The sequence below is a fragment of the Apodemus sylvaticus genome, chromosome 22 (genome assembly GCF_947179515.1).
Source record: "Apodemus sylvaticus chromosome 22, mApoSyl1.1, whole genome shotgun sequence".
NCBI lineage: Eukaryota > Metazoa > Chordata > Mammalia > Rodentia > Muridae > Apodemus > Apodemus sylvaticus.
The window spans coordinates 47647916-47664536 of NC_067493.1; the positions used below are offsets into that span (position 1 = coordinate 47647916).

A 16621-nucleotide genomic window follows, 5' to 3' on the forward strand; every position below is an offset into this window, starting at 1 on the left:
TAAAAAGAATGAATTATTTCTACAGTGAAAATATATGATCTTAGCCGGGTGGTGGTGGCGGCGAACACCTGTAATCCCAGCACTCTGGGAGGCAGAGGCAGGCAGATCTCTGAGTTCAAGGCCAGCCTGGTCTACAGAGCGAGTTCCAGGACAGCCAGGGCTATACAGAGAAACCCTGTCTCCAAAAAACCAAATCCAAAAAACCAAAAAAAAAAAAAAAAAAAAAAAAAAAAAAAAAAGAAAGAAAGAAAGAAAGAAAGAAAGAAAGAAAGAAAGAAAATATATGATCTTTAAAAGCACTGTGCTGCAATTTGTTCTATGCCCCCACCCTGGTCCTGCCCTCTCCCTTTCCCTCTCCCCCACAGCTCCCCCCATCAGTGGCCCTTCCATTCTGCTGGTCATGTTTAATCTACTGCTTTCTTTCCCTTTTCTGGACTCGGGCTGTACTCGCCCTCATATGTACAGTGAAAGCTTTCCTCTCTATCATGAAAACAAATAACTGAATGCACCATGGTAAGTGAGAGCCAACACACATGTGCACGCACACAGGCACACACATCCAGCATCACTGTCACATGCAGGGTCCAGAAGCAGGTCTGTAGACTGCCTTGAGCACAGGATGGAGAGGACTTAATGGTAACTATTATGAGAGATTTCACTGGGGAAGGAAACATCCTGAAGTGGATATCAAGACTGTACAACTTGACGAATTTACCACTATGTGGATCCTCATACTCAGAACAGATGGGCTGTGTGCTGTGTGAAACACACACACTAAAGAACACAAAGGGCTTGGCCCTCTCTCTTCTCCTGTAATGCAGGACAGTGACAAGTGCTCTTGGGATGCTTGCTGGCTTCTGACTGTCATAGAAGCATCCTTCTGCCTTTCTGTTAACCAACAGCTGTCACTCACACATAGACTGAGAACATGCATCAGCGCAGAGCACACTCCTTTGACATCTGTCACCCTGAAACCCGAGCCAGCAGATTAGCACATGCCCTGAGCCTCCCTCCTGCCCTGTATTAGTAACACTGACACAGAGCCTAAGATGTCCCTTGCTAAATCAAGCTCAGCAGGAATGGCAGTAGTGTCAACAGAACTCCTCCGTTCAAACCTTTTGTGGGAGCCAGGTGTGGTAGCACATGTCTTTACTCCCAGCATTTGGGAGGCAGAAGCAGGCAGATCTCTGTGAGTTCAAGGCCAGCCTGGTCTATAGCTTCAGTTTCAGGACAGTCTGAGCTACAAAGAGAAACCCTGTCTTGAAAAACACAACAGCACCACCTTCCTTCGTGTGCTATGGGCGGAGAAGGAGGTGATGTTAACAAGGGAAGTGTTGAGAGCATGCTGAGGACAGCCAGCCCCACACTCACTCAGTTGTTCAGGAGCACCTGGGAGCGGCTCCTCTTTGCCCAGGCGGGACGCCGCATGGTCTTTACCTGCGCAGCTCTGCTCCGCTGGCTCTGGTCGTGCTTTCTCCTCAGCTCTGTGTACAGACACCAGATGTAATGGACGGTGTAGAGGAGTGAGGCGAGGTAGAAAATCTAGGTGAAAGTCACATGACCATCGTCAGTGTGCCCTGGCGGCTTCCTTACTCCTTACTCTCACCGCATGCTGCCCAGCTTCACCACACCTCTCTGACTGTTCAGAACCACAGACACCCACCCTCCCACCTAACCACCCCACTTTCAGGAAGCCTTTTCTACTGTGATTTTCAACTGGTTTATTGTTGCTGTTTTCATGTGTTCACCTCACTGCTGAAGGCTGTAATCTACCATGGCTAAACAGCTGTCCTGAGCTTGGTGCAAAACAGAGGACTCCCTTCTCTTAGGGGGCTTCCTCTGCTCCATCTGATCTGGGGAGCCTGACCCCAATCTTCTACCTGAGGAATGTCTCATAATCCTTGGCGAAATTACAGGTTCAATTTCCAGGAATGCCTCTCCATGAAAATGAGGCATCCCCAGAACCTTAAGCCTCATCTAATGAAATGTCACCCTAAGAAGAGCCCCTTCCCATTAAGGTTCATATATATATATATACACCCCAAATAAAGTGCACATGCACAAGTTGTTTTATTGTCTGTCATCTTAGAAAACTACTTTCTAGAAGAGCTGTAACCCTAAAACCTTCAGAGGCTGTCCTAGAACTCACTCTGTAGACCAGGCTAGCCTCTTGATTTCACGCAGATTCTTCTGCCTCACCTCCCAAGCTTATGCACCACTCCAAGTGCTTTATGGAGTGCTAGGACTGAACTCAGGGCTTCATCTGTGCCAAGCAAGTACTCTGTTAAGCAATATATCCCCAGCAGTGATGTCTACAAGACATTAAAAAAGCCGGGTGGTGGTGGTGGTGGTGGTGGTGGTGATGGTGGTGGTGGTGGTGGTGCATGCCTTTAATCCCAGCACTTGGGAGGCAGAGGCAGGCAGATTTCTGAGTTTGAGGCCAGCCTGGTCTACAAAGTGAGTTCCAGGACAGCCAGGGCTACCCAGAGAAACCCTGTCTTGAAAACACCAAAAAGACATTTAAAAAAAAATCAGGCACTGACTCAGAGCAATGACTCAGCAGGGAAATGCATTTACTGCAATCCTAATATCAGAGCTGAATTTTGGATTATAAAGCGGGAGAACTGATTCTTGCAAGTTGTCCTCTTACCTACACACACACACACACACACACACACACACACACACACCATGGCTTATAAGCTTAGATAGGTAAAATAAGCAAATACATATAATGACATTTAGGGGGAAAACTTACAGGAACTGGAGAGATGAGTTAGTTAAAAAGCTTCTTTTGCAGGGACTTCAGTTACTATCACCCATATCAGGCAGCTCACTATTGTCTGTAACTCTAGCTCTAGCTGATCTTATGCCCTGTTCTGGACTATATAGGCAGCCTCATCTATGTGTGTGTCTGTGCACAAACACTAATACAAATAAAATGTGTCTTTTAAAAGAACAAAGGAGCAGATTCATAGGATAGCAGAGAATCCACATAACACCATGGAGGAATGACTACATTACATTAGGGAACAGGATTTACATTTCAGCCTCATAGAAGCAAAGCCTGGAGCTGGGGAGACAGCTCACTGGACAAAATGTTTACCACGCCAAAATGAGGGAAGCTCAGATCCCTAGACCTACAGACAAAAGTCAAGCAGAGGCCAGTGAGATGGCTTATCAGGCAGAGTGCTGCCAAGCTTGGTAATCCTTGGGACACACACACACACACAGACACAAATGAAATGTAATTTTCAAAAAGGAGCCAGGCTGCATGTGCCCCATTAGAGAACAGACACAGGAGCTCACTGTCCAGTGAGTCCAGTCAAAATGACTAACTGCAAAGAAAATGAGAGGCCCTGTCCCAAGGAATAAGTCATAAAGTATAGTGGAAGACAGCCAAGATCTTCCTCTGACCTCCACATACAAGTGCATTGAGTGCTTGCCTGTGCACATGCATGTATCTGTGCATGGACAGACAGACAGACAGACAGACAGACAGACAGAATTAGCCTAGGTAACTCAGGGAAACAGTATTTTACCCATATAGGAAAAAGAACCAAAACAACACAGAAGGCCCATTACTAAGGATAGTGCTTATGGGGCCAGAGTGTGGACTGAAATAGCAGTTGGGAGGGCGACAGGAAGGGAAGATCTGACTGCCTGGGCACTCTGAAGAGTGGTAGGATGACCTGCACGGGGTCTAGATTGGTTAGAGAGGTGTGCATTTTGGGGTCTACACTGCAGGGGAAAGGTGAGTTGATGACAAGCGAAGGAAAGGATGAACATACTGCAGGAGGTGAGGCCATTTTGGTGTTTCAAATCCACAGAAATAAAGGTAAAAATGTACCCACACAAAGAAAATTAATGAGGTTAATATAACAGGTTAGATTGTTAACTTAATATAGCAGTGCACACACGTATGCTATCAACATGTGGTCCAGTGGGAAGCAGAGACAGGATGGTGGTGAGTTCAAGGTTATCCTAGGCTGTTACGAATTAATACACTGTCTTAGAGAGAAATCCCTAAACACACTTAGAGGCTGATAAAGAAAAACCCCTTTAGTAACAGCATATGACTGGTTTGACTAATGCAGAAAAGAGGAGCAGCTTTAGAGAGGAAACTACTTACTGTCCTACACAGGCCTGAGGCTCACAACTCCACCTAAACTGCCATCTTTAAACCTCTGCCAGGTCCCGGCCTCCAGTTCCACTTTGAACAACTTAAACAAAGATGGAGGACTATAAGACTGGCCTCTTAAGCAGATATGAGATTAAACAACAAAGATAGTGCCAGAGTCACTTAAGGACATCAGTACTGTTGTTCTTGGCAAACAGTCCTTACCCAGGGTCCTCCTGAGACTTACTGACAGCAGTGACCTCAAGTTGACCCCTTGAGCTGCCTGTTGGAGATAAGTTCTTTGATATGGGGAGGTTGTAATGGCTAATGGCTGGTTGTAAATCAGGGTTATCTCCTTTTGTTTTGGAATTGGTACCTCATCAGAGGTCAGCCTTGGTAAACCAACATTAATAGGCTTTCTCAGCAACCCTGAATTTCAGTTTGGGTTGGTGTGGTTCAGTTTTCTCTAACAAGTTAGGGTTGTTTATTGCTCTCTAGGCATAGTACAGACAGATTCTATTTGTGTGACTTAATGTTCTCCTAAGCAATTTTTAGTGAATCCTTTATAGCATCAAATGAATTGTATTACTGGCCGGGCGGTGGTGGCGTACGCTAGTAATCCCAGCACTTGGGAGGCAGAGGCAGGCGGATTTCTGAGTTCGAGGCCAGCCTGGTCTACAGAGTGAGTTCCAGGACAGCCAGGGCTACACAGAGAAACCCTGTTTCAGAAAAAAAAAAAAATCAGGGCTGGTGAATACTTGCAGCCAAACCTAACAAACTGAGCTTGATTCCAGGCCCCACATGATGGGGGGGGGGGGGGGGAGGCTGACTCCCATAAGCTCTTCTCTGACCTCCACATGCATGCTGTGGCACATGTACACACACCAAATAAATGTAAAAGGAAATGAATTGTATTACTTCAGGTTTCTCCTGCATGGCTATATAGTACAAATTCCAGGCCAGTTGGGCTGCATGAATGGAACCCAATCTAAAAGTTCCAAGAGAGTTTAGAAGTTGACTCAGTGAGTAAGGGTGTTTGCCCTGCAAGCAGAGAACCTAATTTCAAATCCTATGTATACACACACTTCACACTCATACACACTCATTCATGGGCGCATACCCCAAAGAGGGAAGATGAAGGGAGGGGAGGAAACAGGAAGCCAGTAAGATGGCTTAGGTCTGTAATCACAGCACTTGAGAAGCTGAGGCTGGAGGATTGCTATAAATGCAAAAAACCTACTTGGGATACATACTGAGTTCTGTTCCAGCCTGTGTTAGGGTGAGATCCTATGTTAAAATGCAACAACAAAAAACCCAATGGGTAATTTCACTGAGGGCCAGTAGAGGGAGCCAGGGTGTCGTGAAACAGATTCCTGAACCAGACACACTAAACCTTCCTTTGAATTCCCCCCCTCCCCCCCAGGGTTTCTCTGTATAGCCCTGGCTGTCCTGGAACTCACTCTGTAGACCAGGCTGGCTTCGAACTCAGAAATCCGCCTGCCTCTACTTCCCAGAGTGCTGGGGCTACAGGCGTGTGCCACCACTGCCCAGCCTTCCTTTAAATTCTTATACTTAAAATCTGTAATTAGCCTGAAAAATGGTGTCAGAAGCGTGAATTGTTATAGTTAATGTTCACAATCTTCAGTATCAAATAGAATCATTATGTCTGTTGCCCTGCTTTGTCTTTTATAAGAGTCAGACTCAGCAAACCCATCACCTTTATTCTTCAGAATCCCATCAGGTAAACACCTATTTAATTTTGATTTTCTGAGGAAGGAAGGAAGGAGAGCCTTTCACAATAATTGCATTTGGACTTTAGGCCTTTCAGCAGAGTGCATGCTAACATCTACTCTGGATTTTATAAGACAAGTAAAGCTTTCTGTTTCATTAAAATTTATTTATTTAAGTTGGGCGGAGGTGGCACACGCCTGTAGTCCCAGCACTCTGGGAGGCAGAGGCAGGCAGATTTCTGAGTTTGAGGTCAGCCTGGTCTACAGAGTGAGTTCCAGGATATCCAGGGCTATACAGAGAAACCCTGTCTCCAAAAAACCAAGATTTATTTATTTAATGTGCATCAGTGTATTGCTGCATGTATGTCTGTGTGAAGGAGTCAGATCCACTGGAACTGGGGAACTGGAGTTACAGACAGACATGAGCTGCCATGTGGTGTTGGGAATCGAACCCAGGTCCTCTGGAAGTGCAGCCAGTGAGCTAAACCACTGAACCATTTCTCCAGGTCAAAAGTAATCTTTTTTTTTGTTTTTTGTTTTTTGTTTTCGTTTTTGTTTTCGTTTCCTGAGACAGGGTTTCTCTGTAAGGTCCTGGCTGTCCTGGAACTTACTCTATAGACCAGACTGGCCTCAAACTCAGAAATCTGCCTGCCTCTGCCTCCCAAGTGCTGGGATTACAGGCATGTGCCACCAGGCCCAGCTAAAAGTAAAGATTTTAAAAGACCTTTTGAAAGGCCCATCAAGCATCAGGAACTACTTTTCTTCTACTATTAAATTAATAACCTAAACTCAGGCAAGAAGAAATGAGTCACCTACCCATATCTTCCCCACACTCAGAGATCCACCCTCCTCTGCTTCCTGAGTGTTGGGATTTAAGGCCTGCGCCACCACCACCCTGCTCTCCAAGGCTTTTAGAATGCAGTTTCTCGTTTACTGTTTTACATAAATGTATTCAAAGATGAAGAAAAACAAATAAAAACAGATCACCATAGGTTTTCTATGTACTATTTTGCTAGCAATCAACCTGTAGGAAACTTTGTGTGGCTGATGAAGTTTTGAGAAACACAACATAGATTATCAGTCTGGTGCCGCTTGAAGCACAGAGCTTCTCTGAGTCTTTCCCAGCTGCTAACAGTAAGGAGTTCTGTTTGTAAGGGAGGTCTGACTGAGGCAGAGTGGGTCAGAACATTTAGCTGGTCTCTCTGACCACCAGACTAAGAATCAGCTCTGTTGAGTCAGGACTGCCTTGCTGAATCTTTAATTTTTGTGGCCTTGGTGAATGGTGATGAAATCACACCTGTGAAATCCTTTCAATAACAATTTAACTTTACAAGAAAAAAAGAGTACACAGCTAATAAGTATAAAATATGGAATTTGTTTTGTTTTTATTTTTGGTGTTTGTCTGTTTTTTTTTTTTTTCCCAAGACTAGATTTCTCTGTGTAGCTCTGCCTATCCTGGAACTCAGTAGAATATGCTGGCCTCAAACTCAGAGATCTACCTGCTTTTGCCTCCAGAATGCTGAGATTAAAGGTGTTTGCCACTACCTACTGCTACTCAGCATTGCTGTTTTGTTTTTTGTTTATTTTTATTTTTATTTTTATTTTTTTTATTTTTTGGTTTTTCGAGACAGGGTTTCTCTGTGTAGCCCTGGCTGTCCTGGAACTCACTTTATAAACCAGGCTGGCCTTGAATTCAGAAAACTGCCTGCCTCTGCCTCCCAAGTGCTGGGATTAAAGGCATGCGCCACCCCCCACCCCCACCCCTGGCTGTTTTGTTTTTGAGACAAGGTCTGTGTATATAACTTTGACTGTCCTGGAACGTACTAAATAGAGCAAGCTGGCCTTGAAGTCAGAGATCTGCCTGACTCAGACTCCCAAGTGCCGTGTGCCACAACATTCAATCTGAAAGGATGGAGTTTTGGTTCAGGACCATGTGGCTGAACATTCTAAACTTTAACTGTAAGTCACAAGCATCATGTAGTCCAACCAACATCTCTACATTAGCTTGCTAGCTCTTTCAGGAAATAGAAACCCAACACTTCAGAACACTCATTTGTGACGCTGTCATTGTCCTCTGTTCTCGTTTCTACACAGCAGCTGTTCCTGTCAAATAGAAGCCTGAGCAGAGCAAGGCAGTGCTTGGGGTCGTTGGGAGGACACACAGAATCTTGTCCCCAAGGCTTGACCTAGGGGACAATTTCAAACAAGCAGGCAGTCTAATGAGGACACCTCAGCATCTCAGCATCTTTTCAGGTAGAAAAGATGCTGCAGGAAGAGAAGAGGCTTCACTCAGACTTGACTCTGGCACCAGAAGGGCCTGTTCACTGACTGGCTGAGTTGACAAAAGAAATAACCCTTAGAAAACCCCAAATATCCTATTATTCAAAACAAGAATTACTCCTGATAGCTGGGTTCTCTGAGCATTCGGCTTCCTAGTAAGATCCAGTACAGAGGACCAGGTCTGAGCCAATGTTGACTTCCTGTGTTCCAGGTGAGGTGGGCCTAGGCACTCAAGCTGGACCAAACCTGTCTTCACAGCTCTGGGCTCCGTGAACAACTCCCATTATCTCAGTCAGGTTTGGGCACATCGATCACATGGTCAAGCTACACAAACCAAAGGGGAACAACCTAATTTCTACCCAGAGACCGAGGAGATGCTGCCTGTGCTTTGTGTCCCTGTCCTGAGGTGTTTGGGGAACCTGTGGAAAGGAGAGGGGGTTTGCTTGCCTAAAACATGTATATAAAACATACATTCTTCTCTGCCTTGTCCCTCCAACAATGGCCTGGCCTCTCAAGGGATTTAAGTTCCATGAACGTTACTCATAAAAAATTGGTACTTTTCTCTTCCGGAATATTGCTTTTGAAAATATTTTGGAGTAGCGGTAAGAGTTTAAGAGTCAAAGTATCAGCCTAACAGCAATAACATATTATCTTGGCTGGGTCAATTAGACTCCCTGGGTTGTATCCCCTCATCTACAAAGCAGAAGGAGACATGTAGGCTAATTCTGATTCTAAAATCCAGACCAGTCATAGCTGTGTTCATCATAAAACCCAGAGTGAGGCAGGCCCATGGCTAATCCTCAGCTCTGTAAAGCTGGATGTGTCCTGGGACAGGCAGGGTGGTACATGGGAAGAGAGCTGAGAACCGAGGGTGATAGCTTCAGACAGCCTTCCTGAGAGGTGGGGTGGTGGGTTTGGCACCTATAAACCCATACAGAGTGGCACTATTATGAGTTATGGCCTTGTTGGAGGAAGTGTGTCACTGGGGTGGGCCTTAAGGTTTCAAACACTCAAGGAACCTTAGGCCCAGTGTCATTCTCTCTTCTTGCTGCCTGCCAATCCAGATGGAGAACTCTCAGCTACCTCTCCGCACCTCGTCTGCCTGTGTGCCACCCTGCCCCCAGCCACGCAGATGATGCACTGACCTCTGCACTGTGAGCCAGCCCCAGCTAAATGCTTTCCTTTATAAGAGTTGCTGTGGTCACTGTGTCTCTTCACATCGATAGGACAGTGACTGAGACAATGGGCAGGGATAGGAGGAGGAGGGAAATGGAGAAAGGCTGGTGCCTGCCAGCCCTGCACCTCCCTGCCACAGAGTGAACTGACTGTCCTCTAGCTCACATTCCTGAGGCCACCATGCTCTGCGTAACTATACATATACAGCTGTGTTTAAAAAACAGACACTCCCTATTCAACCCCGATGGAATGGACGGTGAACCAGCGCTGTGAGTGTGAGAACTAGCCAGCCAACCCTACCCTCACGTGAAGAGCCTGGGTGCTGCTGTGCACTCTGTCAGAGAATGGACTGCAGTGTTCTGATTCACGGCCTGTCTCAAGACACAGAGCAGCAGCTAGACAACAGCATGTACGCAGGGACTCCTGGTTTCAATGCCAATGTGGAATGAGCTGAAGACCACCAGTCATCTTAAATCAAAGGATCCAGTGGTACTTAATGGACTCTGAGCTTGAGGCCAGCCTGGTCTATAGTGCATGCACAAGACACACACACACACACACACACACACACACACACACAGAGAGAGAGAGAGAGAGAGAGAGTTAGTTTGGTTCCAGAATAGCGAGGACTACATAGGGAATCCCTATCTCAAACAAACCAACATATATATATATATATACACACACATATAGATATAAACAAACAAACAAAGAATATTTAAATGAAGGGTTGGAGAGATAGAGGACCAGCGTTCAGGTCCTAAACCCACACACACCTTCTTCTGGCTGTCTTGGGTACCAGGCATACAGTACACACAGTGCACATATATAAAAATAGGCAAAAGAAAGTCCATATACATGAGATAAAAATAATAAATAAATTTTAAAAGAAAAAGAGGCCCCATATCCCAAAAGAGAGAGAAGAGAAAAGAAGAGAAGAGAAGAGAAGAGAAGAGAAGAAAAGAGAAGAGAAAAACACCAAGGTAATAAGGTAATTCTGGAATCCACAGCCAGCTATGGTGGCAGAGGCCTTTAGTGCCAGCACTCAGGAGGCAGATGCAAGCATGTCTCTGTGAGTTCAAGGACAGCCTGGTCTACAGAGTGAGGTTTGACAGCCAGGTTACACAAAGAAACTCTGTCTTAAACCAAAACAAAACAACCCCAAAACATTAATCTGTTATTTTTAAAACACATACAAAGGAAAGTCCTAGAAAGCACTGTAATGTATGAATTCACATGACTGTCTGTGGGCAGGGTTTTGTTTTACATCTTTCTGAGTTTTCAAAACTTGTATTAGAAATGATGTTTTGTTTTGCCCAGCAGCACCCAAGGCTCTTCACTTTTTGGACTGTTTTTTTTTCTTTGAAAAAGGGTGTGTGTCTCTCTCTCCCCCTTCCCCTGCCTCCTCCCCCTCCATCTCTTGAAACAGGGTTTATGTGTGTAGCCCTGGCTGTCCTGGAACTCACTCTAGACCAGGCTAGCTTCAAACTCAGAGATCCATCTGCCTCTGCTTCTTGCGTGCTGGGATTACAGGCGTGTGCCATTACCTCAGCAAGAAAGTGTTTTTCTTTTCTGTGTAGCCCAAATGAGTCTGGAACTTTAGATCCTCTCAAGTCTGTCTCCTGACTGCTTAGATGACAGTAGCCACTTTTGAATTCTATTTAGAACAGAATTCAAAGTTCATTGTACCCATTAGCATACACATGCACACAGGCTGTGTCTGTGTGTGTATGTGTGTGTGAGTGTGTGTGTGTGTGAGTCTGTGGACAACTTGTGGGAATGAGTTTTTTATCTCTACTGCATGGGTCCTGGGTTTTGAACAGAAGTCCTGTCTTGGTGGCAGGTGCCTTTGCCCACTGAGTCATCTCTCAGGCTTGGCAGTAGTTTTTCTTTCTTTCTTTCTTTCTTTCTTTCTTTCTTTCTTTCTTTCTTTCTTTCTTTCTTTCTTTCTTTCTTTCTTTCTTTCTTTCTTTTTTTTCTTTTTTTCTTTTTTTTCTTTTGTTTTGGTTTTTTGGATTTGGTTTTTTCGAGACAGGGTTTCTCTGTATAGCCCTGGCTGGCCTGGAACTCACTCTGTAGACCAGGCTGGCCTCAAACTCAGAAATCCGCCTGCCTCTGCCTCCCAGAGTGCTGGGATTACAGGTGTGTGCCACCATCACCCGGCTAGTTTTTCTTTCTTTTTCTTTTTTCTTTCTTTCTTTTTTTTTCCTTTTGATTATTTTATTTTTGAGACAAGGTTTTTCTATGTAGCCCTGCCTGTCCTGGAACTCACTAGATAGACTAAACTGGCCTTTAACTAACAAAGATTCTCTTGCCTTTGCCTCCTGAGTGCTGGGATTATGTGAGGCACAATGTCCATCTTTGCAGTAGCTATTTTTTTTTAAAGATTTATTTATTATGTGTAAGTACACTGTAGCTGTCTTCAGACACACCAGAAGAGGGCATCAGATCTCTTTAAGGATGGTTGTGAGCCACCATGTGGGTGCTAGGATTTGAAGTCATAACCTTTGGAAGAGCAGTTGGTGCTCTTACCCACTGAGCCATCTCTCCAGCCCCCTGCAGTAGCTATTTTTAAAATTAAAAATGATAAAAAGCTATTGTATCAAAGTGTAACAATAAACAATGGGTCTGCGTTTCCATTGTCTGATGTGAACTGTACTTAGATCTGAATGGCAAAGTGTCGGCTGAGGCTAGGGGTACTCACCTCTCCAGCGGTCTGTAGGTTGTAGCAGATGCTGTCCTTTTGGGATGCTGTAGTTCCATAAAGAAGTGCTTTTACGAGCCAGCAAATTCCCAGGAGCAGGTCAGAGAAGCTCAGATACAAGAGTGGCTTTATCTGTCAAAAGCCACAAAATCTTAATTTAGTTTAGTGATATAACTAGGATAACATACAAATTATCTTAACATTTTATGCTTTGAGTATAAAACTTGACTATGGAAAATGTAAAGAAAGACTCCAGATAGGAAGGCATCTGTGTCTTGGACTAAGAGGGTTCTCACCCACAGGACACTCCTTCCTCAGTCACAGGCTGAAGATAGAAGCAAACAGATGAAAGCCTTACAGTGGAGGTATAATGTAAATGCTACAGGTGAAGGATGTCATGAGCTGTATGTTTACAGATGGAGTTGAGGGGGAATGCCAATATATATGTGTATATACATATATATCATATTGGCATATACATATTAAACTGGCATACACACACATATATACATATAGATATATATGTATATATGTTGCCTTTGCCTTCTGACTACACTGATGAAGCCTTCATCTTTTATTTGTCTTATATGTATCTGTATAAGTATGGCATGTCTGCAGGTGTGCTCATATTGGAGGAAGTCTGCTCCTGTGCATGGTGTATGGAGGCCTGAGGAGGACGCCTGCTCTTCCAGTCTCACCTCACTTGTCAAGGCAGGGTCCCTCACTGAGTCCACATTAGGCTGATGACCAGCAACTCCCATGATGCTCTTGTTCCCAGATACCCCAGTACTGTGGTAGTACAGGCATGCACATGGCCAAGTCCCACCTTCTACCTGAGCACTAGGATCTGAACTCAGGCCTCCGGCCCACACAGCATATGGTCTTGCTCACTGAACATCCCTGAGCCCCCAACTGCTTAAGTATCTTTGTGCCCCCCTGTTTCCAGTAGTCTTTTATCATTCTATTTTACTACTTGCTATTTTGCTATTTTTTGAGATAGGGTCTCACTCTGTAGTCCTGGTTGGCCTGAAACTTGCTACATAGACTAGGCTGGCCTCCACCTGCCTTTGCCTCCTGAGATCTGGGATGAAATATATATACCAGCTTGCATCTTTCTGATTATTCTATATAACAAATGTAAAATGTTTATGGAGACACACCAGAGAAAATCTAAGAAGTATGTAGTGGTCATGAATGTAAGATACTGTAATATGGCAGTTCTCTCTAAATGGACTGTAAATTAGATGCATTTTCTTCTCTGCAGATCTCCCTGTGGAGCTAACAAGCTGACTTGAAATCTGAAATGTGTTAACGAGGTCTGGCAGAACAAGCTGGTGATCCCAGTACTCAGCAGACAGGCATGAGATCAAGAATTGGAAGCAGAATACAGCAAGACTACCTGGGATTCATAACAAGACTGACAAAGAAATATTAGGGTTTAAAGCACTGAAGAAAATATGCCTGGTCTATAATAAATACTACTATTGTTTAACTCTTGAGACAATTGTTGTTCTGAAAAGCCTTGCTCTGCTGCCTCCTATATAACTTCGGCCTCAGTTTCCTCATATGTGTAATGGGCCAGATCAGAAGCTCTCCACTTACACATTTAACCACACTGTGGATAATTCTGTACTATTTTGCCTGACTACAGCAATAATTGTTCCCTGTCTTTTAAGGTCTTTATCTAGCTAGCAAGTAGACCACTCTTGCTGGTACTTCATGTATGTATGTATGTATGTGTGTGTGTGTGTGTGTGTGTGTGTGTGTTATTTTGAGGCAGAGTCTCTACATGCCCAACAGGAAGATTTTAACTTGAACATTTTGGTGTGATTGATTTTAGCAAGGACTTATTTTACCAGAACTGTAATTACTTAGAAGGACAGGACAGCAAACAAGTGTATTTCAAGGAGTCAGGTCTTCAGATGCCTCTGGAGCACTCCAGTGGTTCTCCCAAGGTCAGGATCAGAAAGCTCACCCCAGCCAGGCATGGTGTGCACACCCTTAATCCCAGCACTCTGGAGACAGAGGCAGGAGGATCGCAGTGAGTCTGAAGCCAGCCTGGTCTACAGAGTGAATTCCAGGATAGCCAGGACTATGTAAGAGCAGTGGTTCTGAACCTTCCTAATGCTGATCCCCTTTAATACAGTTCTTCATGCTGTGGTGGTCCTGAACCATAACATCATTTCATTGCTACTTCAGAACTGTAGTGAATAGTAATGTATCTGATTTGCAGATGGTCTTTGATGACCCTGTGAAAGGGTCATGGATTCCCCCAAAGGGGTTATGACCCACAGTTTGAGACCTGATAACATAGATACCTTGTCTCAAATCAAACAAATGAGAGAGAGAGAGAGAGAGAGAGAGAGAGAGAGAGAGAGAGAGAGAGAAGAGAGAGAGGGAGGAGGGAGGAGGGAGGAAGGAGGAGGGCCTTAGCACACTTAGCACCAGTCATTTCTGGCCTCAGACTTCAAGCAGCAGCTTCCTTATCCTTAACAATTCACAGTACCCAAGAGATCCACATTATAGCTAAGGTCAAGTTATAGCTACGGTCCTGCCTACGAATGGGAAAACAATCCCTTCTATAATAATGAAGGCTTTATTTGTACAACATAAAATTATTCACAGCATAGGCTGGTGCTTTCCTGGCACTTACTTTGAAGGCTAAGTCACTAACAAACTCAACAGAAAAAGATGCCTCACCTCTGCAGACTTCTGTGGGATCTGGAACGTGATGTAGGTGATGAGTGAACTGGAGCCTATAACACTGGGAGACAGACCATGACCATTACATCACAGTGATGGTAAAATTCTTTTACCATTTATCAACATAGTTGATATAAAATATACCACACTTTTTTTTTAACTTTAGAGTGCTTTGTAGATTTGCATGTCATCTTGTTTTGGACCATGCACATCTTCTCATTACCATTCCAATTTCTCTCAGGATGTAGCCTCAGATGGCCTGGAACCTGCTGTGCAGACCATGCTGGCCTCAAACTCAGTGATCTTCCTGCCTTAGTCCCCAAGTGCTGGGATTACATGTGAGCCACCATGTTGTCTTTCAGCGTTCACCACACATAGGGTTGAGGCAGATGCCTGACACATGCTGTCTGAGCAAGTGCTCACTACAGAGCCTCCCTCCGGTTCTTGTTGCTCTGGTGTTCACTGGGTGAGCAGTCAGAAGTGGGAGGCTGTGTCAGCCTCCATCATGCTCCCCCTGAGTTTTTGAGATGTGCTCCCTCAGTGAACCTGAAGCTCTCAGATTTACAGATTGGCTAGCCCCCACCCCCATCCCTGCTTCCTAAAGCTAAGCTAATAGGTTGGTAACAACACACCTGGCTTGTCATGTGGGCGCTAGAGATCCCAACTTGGGCTCTCAAGCTCAGGAAACAAGCACTTTATCCACTAAGACATCACAGCTCCCCCCACCCCACCCCCAGCCCCAGGTTAACCAGTCAGGAACTATCAACATAGGAAAGCATTTCTAACTAAAAAGTAAAAGGCAATTCAGGAGTAGGAATCTGTGGAAAGCTGAGCAGCTCTCTAGTGTGGTCATGAGATTTCAACAGTCATATGAGACTTAAAAAAACATACCTCAGAGTAGCCACCGCAAACTGTATCCACTGTATTGCAGGAAAAAGCTAAAGGAGAGAGAGGGTGGGGGGAGTCAGTCTCTTACTTTTAATGTTCAACCTAATTTCCCTTTTGGTGTTTATTAACCATCTCTTCAGCACAGACCTTCAAGGAGTGGAATCTGAACAGGCCTGTGGGTGGGAGGCAGGGCCTGTGCCGCCCTTAACCTAAGTCCTTATAAAACACTCAAACGTTAAGAGAAACAGAGCAGTGATTAGAGCAACCTGAATAAGAAAGTGAAGTTGAGGAAACTCCAGGAACAAACAGTAAACAGAGAGGAAAGGCGAGCACCTGAGGAGGACAGATGACAGAAGAGAATACCAAATGTGGCTGACTGACAAAGTTTACAAGACAGAAAAAAAGGGAAATAAATGATAAAGAGGGGGAAAGGTATTAGTAAGGAGAGAGCCACTGGGAGTAAAACACGGAACAGAGTGGACGAAGGGAGCAGCAATGGGGGGTGGGGGGGAGCTTTTAACCTTACCGGCTCCCATCTGCCTTCCAGGCGGCTGGTCTCCAGTGGGAGGGCCATAAAGACTTCAATTCCAGTGACCCTCCAAGCCCAGTCCCTTCTCAGTCAGGCTCTGAACAGGTAGCTCCACCCCTACCTCAGCTGGGCTCCTCCCCATCTAGTCCTGCCCTGTACCTTAAGGGCAGGAGGCTGAAGGGCCAAGGACAAAGCCAAAAATAGAAGAAGCAGGTGACAGAAGAAACCAAGTTGTACCAAAGAGCATACACTGGCTGGGCTGAGGCCCCCAACACAGATGTAGCAGAGGGCTGCCTTGTCCTGCCTCAGGGAGAGAGGATGTCTAATCCTGCCGATTTGATGTGTCAGGCTGGGGGCATATCCAGGGGGCCCCACTTCCTCAGAGGTGAAGGGGAGGGACCTGGAGAGGGTACCTGGAGGGGGGTTAGCAATTGTGATGCGAAGAAATAAGTGAAGCAAGAGGCGAGAGCAATAAAAGGCAGAGAGTATTT

At 45.0% G+C, this 16621-nt stretch overlaps 1 protein-coding gene across 1 annotated transcript in view; it reads right to left on the reverse strand.

Moving 5' to 3' along the window:
* Positions 1-16175, reverse strand: part of Tmem116 (transmembrane protein 116) — a 28270-nt gene extending 12095 nt beyond the window's left edge. The window contains exons 1-5 of the mRNA XM_052167643.1: positions 16128-16175; positions 15605-15651; positions 14711-14774; positions 12011-12142; positions 1438-1542 (exon numbers count right to left, since the gene is read on the reverse strand). Of these exons, the coding sequence (XP_052023603.1) occupies positions 1438-1542; positions 12011-12142; positions 14711-14774; positions 15605-15651; positions 16128-16175 (396 nt within the window). The remainder of the gene's footprint in view (positions 1-1437; positions 1543-12010; positions 12143-14710; positions 14775-15604; positions 15652-16127) is intronic.
* Between the last annotated feature and the right edge of the window lie 446 nt (positions 16176-16621).